Below are 23,819 nucleotides of genomic sequence, written 5' to 3'. Positions count from 1 at the left end.
ACTGCTACACTTATGTTTCATGCCATCTCCCTCATGCAATCACTCCACGTTTCCTTTCTACATTTCCCTTCTAGTTTATTCCCATGTGCTGCATTTAATTTTCTTTCAATTTCAGTTATGTAATGTTAGTGGGTTAGTGTCTTAGTGGTCTAATTAGTGGTTTGTTTAAGCCTCCGGTCTTTCATTTGTAAGCCTATAAAGGCCTGTTATGATTTGGGTTTAAGTAGGCAAAGAAAATTGTTGCAAAACTTCATTGGTATACTTGAATTACTTGCAAAACTCATTTCTTATGAAAAAAGTAAGCAAATTTTACGATGTCTTACCGAGTCATTATTGAGTTATTACTTATAACGAAAGTAATAGCTTGGGTGTTTTATACCAAATAAACTATCTTTTGAATTAATAAACTGAATTTTTTTAAACTGTTCCCCAGGTGGTGTTGTGAAAAATCATTATTAAGCAATCAATATTTAAACAAGAAAATGAAAACTAAACCCATGGGATGTGGGCGAAAACTGCATTCAAACAAAAACTTCAACATATATATCTTCTGTGTGGCCACGAATTCATCTTCATTTTCTTCACTTTGTTCTGTTGATGACTCTGTGTGTCAATTCTATAAGTGCCCGTCTTGATCTTTGAACGTCCTCGTCATCGTTCTCGGGAAAGGAATCGATTGCAGCCGATGCCAGGCTGGCATGCTTTGCTGCAAGTTCCCTTGTTCTTTGTATTCCATGGCTTTTACCAAGATACTCCAGAGCCTATTTATACCCAAATCAATGAGGATGATAAAAGCAAACAAAAAAAAACTTCGAGACCCAAATCAGTACACAATTATTGTATTGTAATGGTGGATAAAAGAAAAAGAAATGTTGCAAGTCTACACAAGCACGTTAGATGTGGAAAAGTAGCAACGAAGTTAAATGGGTCGAGTTAGTAGGCTGAAACCGAAACAAACCTAAAAACCATGTGAACAATATGAACTCAAAACACAACATGAGTTTCAACGAGTTGGCATAAACACGATTCGTTTGACCCGAACGTTATTTTATCTAATTTTTTACTTATTAATACTACAAAACTAAAAATTTACAACCAAAAATGCATATGTAAGGTCGAGTTATTCTACAAAGGCTTCTAATTGTAAGAAGTGTAAGAAGGATTTATAGAGTGACAAGTGTCCAATAAGCTAAAACTAAACCCACTACATCACCACCAAAAACCTAAACACCCACCACCACCCCACCCCCCCACCACCCAAAAACCTAACCCCCTCCCCCACGGCAAAATATATATATATATATATATATATATATATATTTTTGGGGGTGGGTGGGGGGGGGGGGGTTTAGGTTTTTGGTGGTGGTGGATGTTTAAGGTTTTTTTTTGTAGTGGGGTTTTTTTTTTGTGTAGTGGGTTTTTTTAGGTTATTGGACACTTGTCACTCTATAAATCCTTCTTACACTTCTTACAATTAGGATCCTTTGTATTTGATCCTAATCCTGCATATGTATATGCATTAATTACTTTAATAAAGCCATATGATGATTTCTCTTTTTATCTTTTAGAATTTGGCATAAGATACACAATTAGTTCAACGTGTGACAATGTAACAAATAATTTGAAAAAAGTTGCAAAAAGAAACAGGTCAACCCGCAAACCAGTCAGTCAACCCAAACCCATTTATACTGGAACCCAAACCCCAAGAATGTTGTGTTAGGTCCATGTTCTGTCAGAAAATAACACCCCTAAAAAAAGGATGGTGTAGTATTCGTCAAAATGGGTTTGCTTAAAAACATCCAACTCTTTTAATACGGGGCTACGGGCCAAAATGAATGAGGCTAAGTTGACCCACAAACTATATTCTAACCGTAACAATATAAGTTTTAATGAAATGATTGTGTTTTGACTTCTGTTTTTAACTGAATAAACTTAGTTGACCCGTTTGATATTTGTTCACAACCTAAATTGACTAACTCGCAAATAAATGGGTCGAAATTGTCACCAACAAGCTACAATTCATCTATCCGGGTTTACAAAGTACAGTTTTATAGAATCTTACGAGATCGACATTTGCAGGGTTGTCTAGTCCCCTGTCAACAACTGACCGTAATTCTGGAAACTCCTCCATTGCATATAACAGTGGAGCTGTCACAATTCCCTGCAAAATGAGTTATCAGGTCAAAACGGACACCTACTAGTGCAGGTCAAAACAATAACCAGCCAACATTTTGTCCACTTGATTTAAATTTCTAGATATTTAAGGTTATTATAATGGTTGTACAACTATCATACCATATTCATATCTAACTAGTATTTTGACCCGGCGCGTCGAAACTTAAGGTAACTCGAACTTATGCCGTCAAATATTTGACCCGACTTGTTTTCAAACAAAATTTACATCAAAACGTAGACCAACTGAAAACACACATGAAATAAGCACGAAAACGTATCATATTTGACCTAACCCATTACCGAGAAAATTTACGTCGAAACGTAAACCAACTTGGATTTATAACAAAACATACTTAAAGGATGGTACCACTCGTTGAGACGGAGTCGAAACGTAAACTAAAGTAACTCGAATTTATACCGCCTAGCAAAAACCTACTATATATGACCTAACTCAACAAAAAGAACGTTATTACTGCTCAGATTCAGAATCTATATATTTATACTAGACTCGTAATCTAAAAAGCCTTATAATTGATATACCAAGTTTCAGCGAAACGAAATGTGTAATGCATCTAAACATAAAAAAGAACATATCATGGAAGCAAGTGGATTACATGGCGAATGTCGGATAATGAGCCCTTTCCAAGAGATGACGATGTGCCAGTGAAATCTAGAACATCGTCAATTAACTGAAATGCCAAGCCCTGCAGGAAAACAACAAAGATGAGTCAGTGTTAATAATCACATTTGTTGGCAATTTCGATATGTTTGCTGATAAATGAGCTGATTTGTTGTATCTCAAACAGATAAAACAGACAAAAATATAGCTTAAAAAAAATGCGCTAAATAAGCCGAAAGTGTGTTTTCGAATCATCAAACCTCCAAAAAGCATTTAATTCAATGTCATTATTATTATCGAACAATACAATATTAGTAATCAAATTTTGACCCAACTCGATTTCGAACAAAATTTACATCAAAACAAAAATCAACTGAAAACGCACACTAGAATGACCACAAAAACGTATTATATTTGACCTGACTCGTTACCGACAATTTACGTCGAAACATAAACCAACTTGGATTATAACGAAACGTGCTTGAAAATAAGCACGTGGAAAATAGTGTTTTTTTATATTAAAGAACGGGAGCACATGTTGCAGCAGAATCGAAACGTAAAATAACTCTCGAATTTATACCACCTAGTTAAAACGTATTATATTTGACCCGACTCGTTTCTGAACAAAACATAGACCAACCAAAAACGTACATAAAAATAAGCACGGAAACGTGTTATATCTGACCCGCGTACATAAAAATAAGCACGTAAACCTCAAGGGGGTCAAAATGACATTTTACAAAGTTTTTAGAAAGCTGACAGGGAGTAAGTGGCAATGCTAAAAGTTGAAGGGTGGAATACACAAAGAAAAAGAAAACATGGGTTGGATGGCATTGTTGTAAATTTGGCAAAGAAAAACAATAAAAAATAGAGGTTGTGTCTTATGTGCTATTTCTAAGATACCCTGTTTTGTTATATTAATAATATATATCACACTCATATTGCTGATTCTTACACACCAGATTTTTTCCGTACTCGTATGCCAACATGGCGACCTCGGCAGTTTGGCCAGTAAGAAGAGCAATGGATTTGCAGCTGTTGGATATTAATGAAGCGGTCTTGTAGTATGTCTTCTGTAAATAGTAATCCATGCTGCAACATATAAAAACAAATAAACCAACTGAAATATTGTAAAGCAGAATATATAAACAGAAAAGATGTTAGCATACCTACTACGTTGTTCTGCTGATGAGCTCATTTGCATTGTCTCCCCGGTAACAAGATGCTCAACTGCTGTTGCTATCAATGAGACAACCTGAAACCAGCAATAGAATAGAATAGAGTGAGAAATTGTAAATGAATGTGTGAGAATAAAAGCACATATATAAATATACACACATATACATCTCATTTCAGAAATCTAAATAATTGCAGAACTTTCAAAACTCCTAATAAGCAATCATTTAGACGTATATTTTTATATTAGGGTACCTTTTATCATATTTATTGTATGTATTTTTATGACTACGTGCATGTTGAGAGTAGTTTGCATATGTGCAATAACCAAATTTTATATTTTATATATATATATATATAGGAAAAGTGTAAAATACAATACGGCTTAACGTACATCACGTACGACAACGTGCATGATTATGTGTATAACATGCGTGATTAATGTTTTCCAACATGCGTGATTTGGGTTTTTTAGGTTATAACGTGCGTGATTTTCAAATGAACGTGCGTAATTATCTGTCGTACGTGATGTACGTTAAGCCGTATTGTACGTTAACTGGCCTCTATATATATATATGTGTGTGTGTAATAACTAATTTTACATTATGTAAGAAAACTAGTTTACTTTACACATGTGTAATCATAGAATTACAGAGAAAAAAATGATAAAAGAACTCTTTAACATGTATGTAATCATTTCATTAAAATACATATAATAAATGATAAAAGTACCTTAAATATAAAAATATATAAATAGAAAGACTATTTATCGGGAGTTCTGAAAGTGTTTAGAGTTCTGAAATGAACCAAACCCTCTCTCTCTCTATATATATATATAGAGAGAGAGAGACGGATACCTCTGTGTTTTTCAAGGAAGCAAGGGTGATACAAGCTCTTGAAAGCAAGAAATCTCCAGCCAACACTGATATCTGCATAACAAAAACAATAGTATTCTTTTAGGCCCATAAATGGCAGTTTGGTCAAAATGCATCATGAATATACCATTAATGCTGCTATGTGGTTATGAAGATTTAGCAATCATATATAACCACAATACAATTGCTCTATGTGAGCTGGAAGAAAAAGAGCATGTATTGTTTTTTTATCAGACTGTAAAGAGCGTGAATTGAGTAATGGGTAGGTATCTTGATAAGAGTGCATACTTCTCAGAACTAGGTACATATCATTCCTTTTGTATCATTGCAAACTTATTCAACAATAATATGATTGCTTTCGGAAACGTGAAACTCTTAAAAAAGAACAAAGATAACATAGTCACCTTATTTCCCATGACAAAGTTAAGAGAGCCAATCCCACGTCTTGTATCAGCGTCATCCAGTACATCATCATGAAGAAGGCTGGCAACCTGAGATGAAAAGGTTAATTTCTTTCTACAGCATCCATGAGTGACTATTTTGTATTTCGATATTTATTACAGAAATACAAACTTAATTTTACGATAATGGACTAAATAGATGTAAAAGCAAAACATGATACAAAATGTGAAGTACGACTAAAGCTTAATATATGGAATTTAAGCTCTTGGCACATTCGAATTTCTAAAAGAAACCTAACATGGATCATTTCTGTGATTTCAGCAATAGATTGTAGTCTTGTCCGGAACTCTGTTGAAAGCATATCAACAACCCCTTCTGAAGGTGGTTTAGAGATTTGATTATTTAAAGCCGTCGCCATTAATAATATAACCTGCGAAAGATAAAGTTGAGTCAACATCTGAGCACAACATGATCACAAGTGTAACCATACACGTGTCTGTCTCTGTTTACATCGATAGAAATAATATTGTTTACATACAACAGTATATTTAAATTGTAGGGTAAGAAAATTACTCCCAACAAGATGAAAATACTTTCTTCGGAGATTAATATCTTAAAACTATGCACTTGCACGTCAATATGTTATCGTTCTGAAAATAAAAAATCCGATCTACAGCTATGCAGTTAATATCGGTGATATATCGGTTATCGGTCCCCATGTAAAATATCAGTGTCAAATATCAGTCAGAATATCGGTACTGATATTATTGGCGATATTTGACCGATATAACCCATATAACACTGATATTTGATGGATATAACCGGTATATCACTGAATTGTTAGTGTTAAATCGCGATATATAAATTGTGCATGCTATTAAAATTACCGGTATCTCACCGAGATGACCTATATCTCAAATATCAGTCATTGACCGATATTCGATATTTTACCGCATTAACTGCATAGATCTACAGCATCTTAAGCTTCAGTGAAACGAAAGTAAAAAACTTACAGTAGGACGAAACCGCTTCCCTTCAACACCCATTTTGAAGAAATACTCCGCTGCTGAGGCAAGCTTTGGCACCTGAAAAACAAGCACACACTCAAAGCCAGTTACTACCAAAGCAAACCCAGAAAGGAATAAATGCAGTCATACTAAAAAATAAAAATAAAAAAGTAGTTATTGCATCCATACCTCAGCAACAACCATTGATCGTAGCCTATTAGCAACAATAGATAATTCATCAGCAACAAGAGAAAATGGGTCCTCCTGATCCTTGATAAAAAGAAACAAACATTAAAATATGGGAAAAAGACTTGCATATCGCTAGCAGACACACTAGAGAATCCTTTGTAGCATAACCAAAAATGCACTTACATCTTCATATTGGGGTTGTGGTCCACCGGAACGAAAAGAGCGAGAAAACCAAGGAGAGATTACTCTGCAACCCAAAACCTACTAATTACCGAAAACAATAACAAGTCATATAACATAGAAACCATTAGACAACTGGCACTAGAATAAACTACCAGTACTCAAAATAACTGAATTGCCAAGAAACAAGAATGCTACGAATATGATAGTTCAGTATTAAGATGATGGAAATAGTGTAGCAACTTGAATGATACAATATAACAAATACAGATAATTACATTTTTTCTACAAAAATAAGAAATGCCCTACCTACAAAATTAGACAGGATACAGAACATAAGCACGTCCACTTAGATGTAATATAATGCGTAAAAATACAGCACTAAACTGCACTTTGATCAAAGTCTACAATTTTTAGTAGAATATATGAAACAGCATTCAATAACAACAAAATACATCCTTCTTGATCATAGAAATGCTAACATTAATTAATTATCATCACTAGAAGATCAATTTGTGAGTAGTTGAAGCTTATTCAAACAGAAAATGCTACAGTATACTTAACGATATTGCTCAAGAAGGATACTTTCATACATACACACTGATAAAGAAGAGTTTCCACCGTCATATAAGTCATTTCATCCAGTATACAGGCGCTTAACCATGATGATCTTCTATATGACATTTTAACACTGCCTAAACCCTTGTATACGGCCAACTAACCGTGCCTAAACCCTTATATACACGGCCATTTAACCCATTATGATTCCTTGTATACATGCGTAGTGTACAGCCCTAAAATCAATCAAATCAATAGAGACATTGATTTGTGAGCTTATTCATGAATCTTTTCCCTCACAATCTTAAATTCCCTTCACTTAAAAGAAAATCTCGAATTATACTTCTTTATTATGTCAAACCTACTGTTTCCAAATTCAAAATTAGTTCTAGAAAAAATTACAATTCCAGGAATATTGGAAGGTTTGATTTAACAATAAAACTGTGCAAATAAACCCTAACTAACAATTCTAGAAAACAATAACAAAGAATAGCTACCAATTCACAACACAATTATTCAAAACTGAAATCAAACGTTCGTGAAAGGTTCACCTGTTCAGAAGACCTGAAGCCGCTGTAGGGAGAGAGCTGTTGATGCGGAGCAGAGGAGTAAAACCACCGGCAACGGTTGTAACTACTCGCGGTTCTCGTAATCCGAGAAATCGCTCGATAAATTGACATGTTGTCGGAAAATATCGATCGTAGTAATAAATTATAAATATGGAAGGTTGGAGAAGAGGTTAACGGCGGTGGTGTGGTGGCGGCGGCGGCGACGGTGGGGAAAGGGGGAAACTGTGAGGGTTTTGGTGGAGGAGAGATTAGTTAAGATTAACCGACGTAGGAAGTGTGACTCACGGCGGCGATGATGAAGCGTGTGAGGGGAGATTCAGCCACGTGCATAACCCTAACTTTAGAGTGCCTCCCAATCTCTCATCACTAGATTTTTATCAATTTTTATATAAGGCTCTAAACGAACCGAACATTTAGCGAATTGTTCGTGAACTGTTTGTTGGAAGTTCGTTTACTTTCGTTTGATTGACTTAACGAAAAAACACGAACAAAAATTTTCGTTCGATTAGCTTAGCGAACGAACACGAACAAAGGTCTCGTCCGTTCGACTGCGTTCGTAAACGTTCAGTAATATGTTCGTCAGGGGCGTACCCACCTTAAGCCAATGGTGGGCGGGCGCACCCCATGAAAAAATATTTTTTAGTGTTATTTTTCGCCGAAAATACTGACCGCACCCCTTGGAATTTTTTACCCGCACCCCTTGAAAATTTTCAACCGCCCCACTTAGAAAAAAAAATAATTATTAACCACTTATTCACTTAATTATTTAATCCAATCAAAGCTCAATCTACAATCAATTTTTATTAACACAATCCCAAACCCAACCTAAAGAAATTTGAACTAAATAAAATAACCCAAACCCATCCACCCATTCCATTTCCAAATCCCGCCCCCAAAAAAACTCCCAGCGACTTGACGCCACTGCTCACGACGGCTTTTTTTTACCGGAAAAACCAAAATTCCTGTTGGACCGACCCATATTACGTCAGAATTGCAATATAGAACTACTATGGTTTATTTATTTATTTATTTTGTTTTATGTGATGATTAGGAGAAAATATAGATGTGTAAGGGTTAAATCTTTTTATATTTTTTTTTATTTTTTTGTTGTTCTAAACTTGTAGTTAAATGATTTTGTTGTTTTATTTATAGCTTTGTTTGTTTAAACGATTAGTTACAAGTAATCAACATTTAATATTAGGCTTGAATGTTTAAAAATATAATTGAAAGTTATGGGCTATGGTTGAACATGATTGTTTATTTTATTCAAGTGTTTAGTGTTGTTGTATGAACTAATGGAGCAAATTTGTGACAACTGGCACAAAACCGGTAATTTCCGTACAAGTTAATATTATTTAATATCTGCAAATATGTGCTTAAATGTCAACATTGTCTGATTTCATGCTATACTTGTGAATTCATGCACGTTTTATACTTCAAATATTGCTTTATGCATTACTGTTAGCGTTGCGTCAGAAAGACTAGTAAACTCACCGGTAAGACACACTGTGTCGGCAATTCTGCAGAAAGCAATCAGATAATGGAATTAGGGCCTACGAGTAGGTCCAACGTCTAAAATACACTAAAACCCAAGTATGGATACAAGGGTTAACATATAGACTTTCCGGAAGTTAAAATATGCACTAGAAAGCACCCGAAACACACTTTAAATGCTGAATTTACATATTTCAGCAATAATTCAGCTCTAACCAGCATTTTAACACTGAAATATCATGCAGAATTTATGTTTTATGGTCCAACTTAACTTACAGAGTGTCGGGAATTGAAAGTGTCACAAAAGGGCACATAAAGGACACTAAACGGCGCAATTTAGCACTTTAACGAACCGGTATCTAACCGAACAATCGGACACTACCCGAAACATCAAAATTATACTAGATGCATTGTTTTATTATTTCTGAGCTAGTTATGATCCTCAAACACCCTAACACACTATATAACACCATATTAACTATAACACTAACTAAATCTCTTGAAATCTAATTAGATTACTTAACTATCCATCAAACTTACACTTTACCCCCCCCCCTCTTTGGTTATGTACGGTCACAAGGGTGTGGACCCACCCTTGATTTCCCAAAGATCTCCCTTGATTCACCATGATCTTATTTGATTTAGTAAAGATTTGGTCTTGTACTTAAGAAACACTTTAACCTTTGGATAAACACCTAAATATGGTTATAAGTTTGAACTTGTAGATCATAATCTTCATAATCTTTCACCCATTACACACACTTAACTCTCTTTCTCCCTCCTCTTACTCACGGCCGTGAGCCACCACACACACCACCATCATCCTTCATTCAAGTCCATCCATTCCAAAGTGATCCTAAGGTGTAAGGAGCCATACAAAGAAGCTTGGAGCTTGTGGATCTTGAAGGACCTTTCTCATTTGCTTTTATCCATCACATTTGTCACCTTCATCTCCTTGTGTTCTTCCCTAGCCCTTGTGCTAGTAGTAAGCTCCTTGTAACTTGATTTTACTTCACATTTTGATGGTTAAAAGATGATGAACATTGTTAATCTTGAAGAACACTAAAGAACATAATCATGAATCTGTAACATAAGCTTATTAACATATGAATACATGATGATTAGAGTTGATTTGCTTCTTGATGATTGATTATTTATGTTAGTGATGTTAGACATCATAAGAAACCTACTAGATTGTGAATAAACACATGATCTAGTAAGTTAAGGTGGTGATCTTGTGAAAGACCAAGATCATCATGCTTTATATTTTCATGAACTTGAAATATGGAAATGATTTTATGAATAATAAAGCATGTAACATGATTACTAGTCATAAACTTGGATGATTTCAAAACTAATTCTCTCAAGAAACTAAAGATATACACAAGATTTACAAAGTCACGGTTTCTAAGTAAACTAATCATATTTTTAGTGTTTAAACAAGACTAGAAACATGTTTGTAACAAGAAAAATACCAAAGAATCATTTTTGGAAAAACCATCTTACAAGTTGTAAATGACTAAATCTTTTAATAATGTAATTTACAAACAAATAACCATGTTTTTAAGGATAACTAAACCTACTAAGCACACTACCAAGTCACTACAAGTTTTTGTGAAAGTTCAAGTTCATGATTGTTATGAAATAGCATTGTTTTGGCACTTGGTAAGTGTAAGTTGCTTAGGGCAGATTGTTGATTGTTTGTGATGATTTTAAAAAGTAAATAAACATACGTTTTGAAAACATGGGAAACCTCCATTTTTAAGGGAAACTATGTCAAAATTTCTATAAAATTTTGACACTTAGAAAAATATAAGTTTTGGTGGAACTTATTCCCTAGAAATTTACCTAAAAGTATTTACCAAGGTTTCCCTAACTTTTGTGTAAATTTCAAGTTAAGAAATGATGATTTCTTCAAAATTAAAATTGATATTAAGTATGTATATTTTTGAGGAAAATATATATATTTATTGGTCACCAAATTTTGTGCTAAGTGTACGTAATATGTATTATATGTAATAGTGTATTAGGACTTGAAAATACACTAAATACTCCCAAGGAGTAAAAATACAAAAATACACATACAACATGCATAGACAAATACAAGAAAATATATTTATGAAAATATATTTCTTAATAGATTATGTAACTTGGACAAGTTATGAACTTAAAATGTATTTTTGGACAAAAAATATATATAACTCGGGTGAAAAATACAAGATACTTATATTTATTTTTCGGAAAATAGTATAAGTAAGATACATAGTTAAAAATATAAATTATTTTTAACAATAAGGAACACATACATAAAAGATGGTGACTTGTACTTATGCGATACAAGTCTAGTGACTAACGTTAATAAAACACGTATAGGTCACGACGCTATAAAATCAACCAGTGAAGTTTAAGGCGCAGGATACGCAAAGTTGTGAGTTCATGTCCCCACTTTTAAACTTTTACGTGTTTTCTAAACTTGGGAAAAATACATGTGTTATGGTATGTTGGATACAAAAACTAAGGAATGATACTTTAGATCATGTCACGAATAGGGTGCCATAAGCACCATTAATCGGTTACATACCAAGATCGCGGAACAAAAGGTTAGATCTAATGGGTTTCAGGCAGCCACACTCTTGGTCACTCTAGTACCAAGCAGTGCTTTTGTGTCTCTAGTCGTGAATCGGCAGTCGTGGATTCGACAGCTAAAAATGCCTATGGTTTGGATGCTTCCTATGTCGTGTCACATGTTAATGGCCTTGCAAACCATTAGCGATCTCGATTTCCTTACATTTACAGAAATACTTGTTTCATACAAATTACATACCATGTTTTCATTCAAGTATACAAACGTTCAATACAAAAACTGCATGAATTCACACCAACATTATGTTGATGATTTTCCAAAAACTCACATGTATTTCAGGTAACTAAAGTGGATGTGCGCGCAGTCTTACTCCTGCTCCAAGATGCCGCTTTTGTTTTAGTCATGTCATGTTAAGACTCTGATGCCCGCTTTTGGTGGGATTTGGTTCTTATGTCACATCTTGCGTGGGATATATGAATCAAAACCTCCATGTTCGTCGTTTAAATAAAGTTGTAAACTTTTTAGACAATATGTTGTCTTGTGATGTAAACACTTAACCTATGTTACATTTTAAATTATGTAATGATAATGGCATTTGGAGTTATTTTACAAGCATGTAGTAAGTTTACCTTTCGTATGCAATGAGAACCTTTCAAGATCACACCTCGTGCTTCCGCCTTAGAAAGGGGTGTGACAAAATTATATGTGTTAGGAACAATGAGTAAGAACGTAATGAACTTATGGCGTGTTTAGTATCTTTAGATTATATTTTGGATATATTTCAAAAAAAAACTGTAGGGCACAATTTTAAATACGTTTGTAATTTGTAATGACGTTTGACGTGTTTTTGATGATTTATAAATTTTAGTTTGATTTTCTTTTGTCTTACATGATCTGGCCCGACCCGCTATGAACCGATATTTTTATACAGCTAGGGGTCTAGAATCTTTGAAAATATCCCGCACCCCCAGAAAAACATTCCTAGGTCCGCCACTGATGTTCGTTCGTTTACATTCATCCGTGTTCGTTTGATTATATTAAAAAAATAATAGATAATAAACCTATTATCTAAACATATTGAAACCTTGTTTTTTTTAAGTTAGCTAAAATTATGTCTAAGTTAGTTAAACTTTGAGTAATTATGTCTAAGTTAGTTAAACTTGATTCATCGTTTGGTAATTGCAGTAAACTTCTTGTGTGTTTGATTTATCATTTAACGGTTGTATTTAATTACTCATGTCTAATGCTTAAGGTTAACAATGTTTTTAAATGTTCGTTTACTTTCGTTTTATTCGTCTGTGTTCGTTTTTGTTCGAGACCAGTGTTCACGAACTGTTCGCGAACAACTGAATTTCCTTAACGAACGAACACGAACATAAACTTATGTTCGGTATGCTTTCATGAACAGTTCGCGAACACGTTAATTTCCTTAACGAATGAACACGAACATGGCCTTGTTCGTGTTGGTTCGGTCTGATTACAACCCTAATTTTATAGTATTGTTCTATAAGGCTAAAAGGGTGTGGGGTAGGGATGAGATTGGTACAGTACCCGTACCCGTACCCGTATCGATACCAAAATACCGGTACCGAGATTGAACAAATATATCCGTGGGTTACCCCCTGTCATGAGAGACACTATCGAAGCAGCCCAGCTCGACAACATCGAGGCTGTCTATCGACTCGTTGCCAGCTTGAACAACAATCGCATTCGCGACAAACAAGCTGCTGCAGCCGCCAACGCAAACCACCCTGCTAAGACAGCCAACCAAATCACCCAACAATCAAGTAGTGGCGAGGATAAGAAACGCAAGTTTCAACACTCTGGCTGCAACGCGATTGTACCTGCTACTAACCCAAACCCTGTTACACCAGAGAACACAAGAAAACCATACACTGGAATTCATCCCAAGTGTACCACTTGCAACTATCATCACCCTTTCGACGCAAACTGTCGTCGTTGCACTATATGCAACCGTTTTGGTCATCGTGCTACTTATTGTCAGCAAGCTCCCCAAAACCCTGAACCAGCAAACAATGTTAGAGCCTGTTTCAAGTGTAGGGACACAACACACCTTCGCCCACACTGCCCTTTATGGAACCAAGAACGACAACCAGCCCCAAAAACTCCAGCTCTCAATGCAAACCAAGCTCAAGATACCAACACCTAATGGTAAAATCGTCACGATCAGCGTTGTTCTCCAACCATCATATTTCCTCGGTCAACCATTGCATTGTTTCTTTTATTTCTTCTAAGATTTCGAGAACGAAATCTCCTAAAGTAGGGGAGACTGTAACGCTCCGCGTTTTTGATCTTTCTATTTATAGCTTTATGGGTTGTACTTTCTAATTTCAGTCATTTGTACTCTCAGTTTACTCTATTGTATTTCGAGACTTGGATCATAATGAAAAAGTGCATCGTTTTGATCATATGCTTGTTTTAATACTATGTTATGTTATTACACGTTAAATCACGTTAAACTATGTCAAACACGTAAAAACAGTGGAAAGATATCCTAATCTTGGCTCTCGAAACAAGTATTATCAAGAGATTACCCTAAACCAGACAAAAATCGGGAATTTGTACGTTAATTAGGTGAACTATCAGAAGTTTGGGTTAAAACAAGTAATTACAATATTTATTATTATTAATTAAATAATTTAATATTTTAAACAATTAAATAAACTAATATTTTAATAAAATTATGACAATTATAAAAATTAATGAAATAAAATTTATATTAGTATGTTTTTTTAGTAAAATAAAGTTAGTCTAAGCTAACCTAGTTAGCACATCCTTTATATTTTGGAAGGTAACCTAGTTAAACATAACTAGGTTAGTTTATATAAAAGGGACCACTAACTGAGTTAGAAAACTCAGTTAGTGTAGTTAAGTGTCAAAAAAAAATAGCAAAAAGGGGGGGGGGGGTTCTCCTGGGTGAGAACCGGCCCCAACCGGGATCGAACTCATGACCTTCGCTTCAACAAACAACACGTTAACCACTCGGCCGGGCATGCCACATCCAAACATAGTTGGAAACAAATAAATTTTATGCACAGTTTGCGAGTTTTCCATTTTTGAAAGTTGCCGCCAAACTGGAAACGCGTAAACAACCATCGATCCTTTCTCTTCTGTCAATCCCTGATTTATCGGGATTACGATCAATACCGAGTTTCCTCTTTCATCTAAATCAAGAACCTAGACATCTTTACAAACCGCATTCGGTATCACAAATCAATCATCAACTGTTGCCAAAGTTACGAGTCGTGTGAATGCTTTAGGAACATCGACACCTTTGTTTCTTTTTAGTTTGAAGCCTGATCATTCGGGATTGAATGTGACCACGCGTTTTCCTATCAATCATCATATCGTTACCATTTTTGCGAAACGAAGAAACGCTATAAATATCGAGACCCTCATCCTTGCCCAACACCCTCACCTCTCGTTCACACCTCCCTCTTTCACTCGATAAACTACCCCGATCAACACACCACCGGAGACTCGCCGGAGAAGACATCCATTCCATCGGAGAAGACAGTCAGCCGCCGTGCCGCCGGAGCTGTTGCTGCGACCACCACTGTTACCGTCGGAGAAACCGACTTCCGGTAACCGACTCCCTCCTTCCCCGGTTATTTTCCATGCTTTTTTTTCGATTGAACTGTTACAGATACTAGATTATCATGATAATTGTTTTATTAATATTCATATTATAACATTATTAATATTAATAACATGTCGTGTACTGTTTGTTACTATTTTTATCAGTATAAAATCATTACTATTATAAATTTAGTATTTTTATTATTACTATTAACATTAGTATATTGTTTAAGAAGAACTTTTATTATTATTATTATCAATTAATTAGAATTGTTACAATTATTATTATTATATGTCAAATACTATTAATAATGTTATTATTTGAATTATTATTAATATTATTTTCAGAATTATTATTATTATCAACATATTGTCATTATATTTTTAATTCAGCTATTTAAGCTTATTAAATAAATAAAGTTCATATACTAAATTCGGTTATTATTAATAAAATTCAGTAATTTTATTATTATTATAAATTTGGTTAATAAAATTATTATTAACTTATAAATTCGGTTATTACTATTAATATTATTAATTCAATTATTAATCAAAATTAGTATTATCATTATTATTATAATTTACTAGAGGGTAGGCCCGTGCGATGCACGGTGTAACGCCCTGCGTTTTCAAACATCCTACATTTAGAAACCTTACGTGAAATTCTATCTTTGGAAATCTTTTGTTCTTATAACCATTCTTTCATCGTAATCGTTGTAAAATACGGAACTTGCTTCGTAAATAAAACTTGTACATTACACTTTTTACCTAGTTAAATCATGTTTTATTTCATATTTCACCTTGTTACAAGTTAGGGGAAACATTGTTGCATATTATTACACAACTTAACTAACAAAATTACTCATTATAATGTTTTAAAAAAATAAAAAAATAAAGAAATATGGCAGCCCAAATTCAGCCAAATTCAGCCCCATATAGTTGGGTTTTGTGGGCTAGTTTCAAGGTGTAACCCCTTCTAAACACTTCCAAAGCCCAACCCATTGAAACCCTAATCCTTCCCCCTATAAATACCACTTATAACCAGCCTCCCTACCACTTTTGCAACCCTAAAAACTCACAAAACATCCTCCAAACCGTAGCTGAAAGCAAAGGTTCGAGTAGATTGACACCCCTTCACGAAAATGAGCATAACTCACTCAATTCTTATCCGATTCACTCGATTCTTTTTCCTACTTGCTTGTATAATCATGGGGTTCGATTCCTAGACTTCTCCTTGGAGAAATCAGACCTGGAAATGCCCCGAAATAGTCCATAAACTTTCTGTTTGTTTTTATGTTCATCAAAAACTTGTTTAAACCTATGCAACTTGTGTCCAACACATCTCATACCTATGTCCTAATGCTTACAACTTATCCCATGGTTGGTTAAGCTTAAAAACAAGGTTGAGACATTTAAAATCAGAGGATTAAACCTCATAAACTTGGTGTTTTGTTTAGGGTTTTTAACCCACAAGTCATGTCAAACTTTGTCTTTGATACATGAGTGATTATGGAACAACTTGGGTTGTCCAAACATACAATCCTCACATGATTTGATGATTTCTCTTAGTTAGTGTGTATATTTCTTATTCTTTATTGTATGTTCATGACCCTCCTTGGTTGTTTTTTTTTACATCAAGTGTAGTGGTGAACACATAGAGGTGCCTAAATGGAAGACTTGATCTTCCTACCTCCTACATGACTTCTATGACATTTAGAGGTACCAAAATGAAGATTTTAATCTTCTACCTCATGCTTGAACTATTGGACATATATTATATAACCTAAATATATTATTCGAATAATCGAATCTTTGATGATGAACTAGTGTTCATATGTCGGGGTACTAGATTACATCATCCTAGACTATGATAACTTGTCACGATTCTAATGGAACCTTGTTCCATGAAAACATCTAAACTCCTTCGAGTTTCCTAGTGTCAAGAACAAGCATCATATGTACTAAATGATTATTTTCCATGTTATTCTCATATCTTATTTTTATGTTGTTTTAAACACCGAATCTCGACTCTAAACATACTTGAACTTTAACCCTTATACATTCGGACTCTAAATCTCTACTCGTCAACAATTGGATAATCGGAAAACGTATGCAAACTTTGTGAGTATACTCGTACTTCCCCCTTTTTTTTTTTACTTTTACCACTTTTGGGGTGTAACATGTTTACCTATTGAAAAACTTACACATGAACACTTTGTTAAACACATGAACGTTCCTATAACATGCTTGTATACGTGATGACTTGATACTTTAAACTTGGGTTATTCTTATGTGTTGAACTTATCATTAACTTCGTACGAGCCAAACCTTGACATATGTAGCGCTATAGGATTAACGACCCGCCCGTAAACTTGAGGTTATGTCTTGAGCATATTGCGTTTTCTTGGTTTGATATGTTAGACACATGCCATATTTAATGTTATCTTGAATCATATGCTTGCCATGAGGAATTGTTCACACTTTTTATCTTATGCTATGTACGTACCAAACTTGTATACTCGCCTTTGCTTTTGCATTGAATTGTATTTTTAAACATGTTACAGGTTGATGAGGATGATGCTAAGAAAAGAAGTAGCGTTGATGCCTAGATACACATATAGACGTTAGGGTTTAATATGTTGTATCAAATTTTGTTATGTTATCATGTTGTTATGTTAAACTTGTTGTATTTGAATTTCTTGTAATGTTGACTATTTGAAGTTATGAAATGAAATGAAATTTGGATTATTAAATTATTGTCACAAATAGCGTTATGATGTCTCGAGCAATCTTCACACTTCGTCTCATCCCGATGTTTCCGCCATTGGTTGGGGTGTGACAGATTGGTATCAGAGCCATAACTATAGGGAATTAGGAAAAGTAGGAATGCTTTAGCCTAGTCTATAGTTTTAGAGCCTTATTCTTATGTTTTACTTGAAACTACTTGCATGCTACCTTATTTGCTCTTATTTATTCTCTTTTGATCTTTTAAGCATATATGTCGCTTATGTGTTAACACTTGACATGCTATACTTGCTTTATTATGTGCTAATACATGTTTTATTGTCCCACTCATTATGTGCTATTCTTAATATGCTTCATTGTGAGTTTATATTTGTTGTTTATTCCTTTAATATACTCTTTCCCTCATGCATTTTACTCGACTATTCTAAATCCGTAAACACTCGAGACGAATTCACCAAAATAAGCGTGAAACCCACAATTTGGTGAACGACTCTCAATCTACATATTCTTTTTTTTACACGAGATATCGCCATTAAGCTAGGAGTGAAATCCACATCTTAATGGTAAAACTCAAATTTCAAATTCTAGTGGACCCTCGTCAACATGTCGAAATTTAAATTTTGACCCGACGAGTACCAACCACACTTAGGATACGAAATCGTCAAGATAGGGGTGAAACCCGCACCTTGTCGACTAGTTCCACTCCTTGATTTTTTTCATAAATCCCGCCAAGTCTCGAAATTTCGATTGATTTGGGACATGTAGTAACCGGAAGGGTAAATACCGTTAACCGACTTGTCGGCGAGAGTATTTTACCTATTAGGCCAAAGCATGCTCCTCAAATTCAAAAGACTTTTCGACCACTTTGGTTAGTCAAAGTTCCGTTTGGAACACTCCAAACTTTGGTCAAACATGTGTTTCTATTGTTCATTTTATACGATGCAATCTTTCAACCTCGAGTTTACCTTTGATTTCTCTTTTCACAGGCACAACATATCGAACCATTTCGATACATTTATATATGCATGATTTTCATATAATTTAAATTCATATTCCTTGTAACAACTAGTGGAGAGGTATCATCGAGATTGGAGTGACTTCCTTACCTTGACGATTGACTCCACCCCTCTTCCCTTAAAACGACCTCACCAATGAGTTAGGGGTGATTCCCTCACTTAGGTGATCGTTACCCAAAACTTCTCTTTCAAAATATTTTATTATGCAAACCCGATCATGTTTTATACCTAAATCATTTATCATTATTCAAAATACCTACTTATACCGATTTCAAAATACATTGTTTATCAAACGTACTTCTTATTCTACCATCCATTTTCACTCAAATCATATACACGAGATTCTTAATCATGTCTTTACCGTTTTACTACACGAATTTCCAAACCTTACGAAATGCTACCTATTAATTTAATCGGTCTAATGAATCTCTTGCCCATGAACTTCACATCTGATTTATTAACTGAAACACGTTCACATTATATCATCATACTAGAGACTTCCACTCTTAATCGAAATCAAACTAACCTTTCTCAATTACTTATAAGACCTCACAGATGTTATATGACCGTTTACCAAATACTCTTTCCAACATCAATAAATCCTTTGTTAAAATTATTTTTAAACAATCACTAAGTTCTTTTACTAAATTTCTTTTCTAAGGGTCGACGTTTTCACAAGAACTTTCAAAGTCCAAAATTTTCATGTTTTGATGCAAATGAAACAAACCCGTTATTAAAAAAAAAAAAAAAAAAAAAAAAAAAAAAAAAAACCCTTCTCTACAACGCTTAACTCGTCATCCAAATTTCAAAACACGTGGGCTAGAAGACTTTATGGGGACCGACAATTTTCAACATACGTGAACTCCTTTTTTTTTTAAACAAAAGTAGCATTTCAATCATTACAAAATACGTTAAGCATGACCAATGAGTACTTTATGTTCCTTTACATATACAAACTATATTCTACCTTTCAAACCAAGCTCAATCTAATTTTGATTCGACAAACTCAACGTTTTGTTTAAACAACTATACATGCACATCATCATACACATTTTAGTCGATATCTCGCGATAACATCATTTATATCGTTCGTATCTACATACTTAACTTTTTTTTTTCTCCGCAATGTCTCAACGTACACCATATACGCAATATTTATTTTTCATACCTACACCTATGTTCATACGTTTTATGCTTGTACTCATACACATACTACTTATACGTTTTACGCTTCTGCTTGTACACATACTACTTACACGTTTTATGTTTATGCTCATACATACATGTGTATTCATACTTAAACTTATGCTCATACTTTCATCCTTACTCATGATTCGTACATTCGTACCTATACGCGAGCGTAATCCGAGGGATTCGCTTACGTGGGTCCCATACATGCTTAAACATAAACATGCTTACATACGACATTCTTCTATGTACACATTCTTATTTTCAAATTCATGTATTCCTTGATTCATACATAACTAGTACAAGCTATGTGGATCATGCGACAATCAGTATAATCGCGGGTGCACACGGGATTATAGTGATAGGCGTATGAGAACCATAGAGTGTACTACTGTGTATGGTAAGACACGGAACGTAACATGACCCCGAGTAACGAAACGGACGTAATGTGGTTAAAACATGGTGGATACGCCGCTGGTACTTCCTATATATAAGTGTTTTCACCATGTTACCAAACTTTCGTAAAACGTGCCATGAGAAATTCAGTGTGTTGCAGACCTTTTGGACCTAATACAACTTCACGCAACTCACAAACGCATTATATCCGATTATTCATGACGAGACTTCATCCTTAACACACTACGTTCATCTATCCAACACTTATGCTATTCACATACTTGTACTCTTTAAGAGTCATTCGTTCATTCTATACTCGTATTATTTTATACAAAACTCGTTCGCAATCCAGCTTGTTTAAACATTTGAGTCCTAACTTACCTCGTTACCTATAAAATAGCCTCCTTATTCTTGATTCTTGTGTAACTATACTTAGTATCTCTCTATTGCTTTATTTAAAGTAACAAACCTTTTCGTCCCTCTCAATAAACAGGTTTTACGAAAGTATGATTTTTTTATACTATCCTTAAAAACTTCCCCTTGCAAATCTACCTTGATGTTCTCCAAAATTTGGTACTTTTCAAAACTTTCAAACTTCCCAAGTTTTAATTCTTAATGATCACCTTTATGCCAAAAACTCTTTCAAGCCTTCCTCTTGAATAAATTTCGGGACGAAATTTCCTAAAGGAGGGGAGACTGTAACGCCCTGCGTTTTCAAACATCCTACATTTAGAAACCTTACGTGAAATTCTATCTTTGGAAATCTTTTGTTCTTATAACCATTCTTTCATCGTAATCGTTGTAAAATACGGAACTTGCTTCGTAAATAAAACTTGTACATTACACTTTTTACCTAGTTAAATCATGTTTTATTTCATATTTCACCTTGTTACAAGTTAGGGGAAACATTGTTGCATATTATTACACAACTTAACTAACAAAATTACTCATTATAATGTTTTAAAAAAATAAAAAAATAAAGAAATATGGCAGCCCAAATTCAGCCAAATTCAGCCCCATATAGTTGGGTTTTGTGGGCTAGTTTCAAGGTGTAACCCCTTCTAAACACTTCCAAAGCCCAACCCATTGAAACCCTAATCCTTCCCCCTATAAATACCACTTATAACCAGCCTCCCTACCACTTTTGCAACCCTAAAAACTCACAAAACATCCTCCAAACCGTAGCTGAAAGCAAAGGTTCGAGTAGATTGACACCCCTTCACGAAAATGAGCATAACTCACTCAATTCTTATCCGATTCACTCGATTCTTTTTCCTACTTGCTTGTATAATCATGGGGTTCGATTCCTAGACTTCTCCTTGGAGAAATCAGACCTGGAAATGCCCCGAAATAGTCCATAAACTTTCTGTTTGTTTTTATGTTCATCAAAAACTTGTTTAAACCTATGCAACTTGTGTCCAACACATCTCATACCTATGTCCTAATGCTTACAACTTATCCCATGGTTGGTTAAGCTTAAAAACACGGTTGAGACATTTAAAATCAGAGGATTAAACCTCATAAACTTGGTGTTTTGTTTAGGGTTTTTAACCCACAAGTCATGTCAAACTTTGTCTTTGATACATGAGTGATTATGGAACAACTTGGGTTGTCCAAACATACAATCCTCACATGATTTGATGATTTCTCTTAGTTAGTGTGTATATTTCTTATTCTTTATTGTATGTTCATGACCCTCCTTGGTTGTTTTTTTTACATCAAGTGTAGTGGTGAACACATAGAGGTGCCTAAATGGAAGACTTGATCTTCCTACCTCCTACATGACTTCTATGACATTTAGAGGTACCAAAATGAAGATTTTAATCTTCTACCTCATGCTTGAACTATTGGACATATATTATATAACCTAAATATATTATTCGAATAATCGAATCTTTGATGATGAACTAGTGTTCATATGTCGGGGTACTAGATTACATCATCCTAGACTATGATAACTTGTCACGATTCTAATGGAACCTTGTTCCATGAAAACATCTAAACTCCTTCGAGTTTCCTAGTGTCAAGAACAAGCATCATATGTACTAAATGATTATTTTCCATGTTATTCTCATATCTTATTTTTATGTTGTTTTAAACACCGAATCTCGACTCTAAACATACTTGAACTTTAACCCTTATACATTCGGACTCTAAATCTCTACTCGTCAACAATTGGATAATCGGAAAACGTATGCAAACTTTGTGAGTATACTCGTACTTCCCCCTTTTTTTTTTACTTTTACCACTTTTGGGGTGTAACATGTTTACCTATTGAAAAACTTACACATGAACACTTTGTTAAACACATGAACGTTCCTATAACATGCTTGTATACGTGATGACTTGATACTTTAAACTTGGGTTATTCTTATGTGTTGAACTTATCATTAACTTCGTACGAGCCAAACCTTGACATATGTAGCGCTATAGGATTAACGACCCGCCCGTAAACTTGAGGTTATGTCTTGAGCATATTGCGTTTTCTTGGTTTGATATGTTAGACACATGCCATATTTAATGTTATCTTGAATCATATGCTTGCCATGAGGAATTGTTCACACTTTTTATCTTATGCTATGTACGTACCAAACTTGTATACTCGCCTTTGCTTTTGCATTGAATTGTATTTTTAAACATGTTACAGGTTGATGAGGATGATGCTAAGAAAAGAAGTAGCGTTGATGCCTAGATACACATATAGACGTTAGGGTTTAATATGTTGTATCAAATTTTGTTATGTTATCATGTTGTTATGTTAAACTTGTTGTATTTGAATTTCTTGTAATGTTGACTATTTGAAGTTATGAAATGAAATGAAATTTGGATTATTAAATTATTGTCACAAATAGCGTTATGATGTCTCGAGCAATCTTCACACTTCGTCTCATCCCGATGTTTCCGCCATTGGTTGGGGTGTGACACACGGCATGACCAATAATTAGTGTCCTTCATTTTGTTGTGCGTTCGGGGAAAATTTTTATGTATGGATAAAAGATAATTAGCCAAAAGACAATGTAAGAGAAGCCATACAAAACGTGATAAG

General features: G+C 34.5%; 1 protein-coding gene across 4 annotated transcripts; it reads right to left on the bottom strand.

Moving 5' to 3' along the window:
* Positions 1 to 371: 371 nt before the first annotated feature.
* Positions 372 to 8,138, bottom strand: LOC110928808 (solanesyl-diphosphate synthase 1, mitochondrial). Of its 4 annotated transcripts, none has more exons than XM_022171840.2 (12): positions 7,733 to 8,138; positions 6,627 to 6,704; positions 6,444 to 6,518; positions 6,261 to 6,332; positions 5,546 to 5,677; positions 5,250 to 5,336; positions 4,828 to 4,899; positions 3,964 to 4,049; positions 3,754 to 3,886; positions 2,790 to 2,879; positions 2,063 to 2,161; positions 372 to 761 (listed from the first exon to the last, which is right to left on the bottom strand). In XM_022171840.2, the coding sequence occupies exons 1-12, from the start codon at positions 7,859 to 7,861 to the stop codon at positions 582 to 584; spliced, it is 1,233 nt and encodes a 410-aa protein (XP_022027532.1). In that variant the 5' UTR covers positions 7,862 to 8,138; the 3' UTR covers positions 372 to 581. The 4 variants fall into 4 exon arrangements, with proteins under 4 accessions (XP_022027532.1, XP_022027531.1, XP_022027533.1 ...); XM_022171839.2 differs by having other exon boundaries at positions 6,444 to 6,524; positions 7,733 to 8,114; XM_022171841.2 differs by having other exon boundaries at positions 6,444 to 6,524; positions 6,627 to 6,707; positions 7,733 to 8,110.
* Between the last annotated feature and the right edge of the window lie 15,681 nt (positions 8,139 to 23,819).

This window comes from Helianthus annuus, chromosome 3 (genome assembly GCF_002127325.2).
Source record: "Helianthus annuus cultivar XRQ/B chromosome 3, HanXRQr2.0-SUNRISE, whole genome shotgun sequence".
Taxonomy (NCBI): domain Eukaryota; kingdom Viridiplantae; phylum Streptophyta; class Magnoliopsida; order Asterales; family Asteraceae; genus Helianthus; species Helianthus annuus.
Note: the sequence above shows the minus strand (reverse complement) of the source record. Positions and strands in the feature narration are given on the sequence as shown.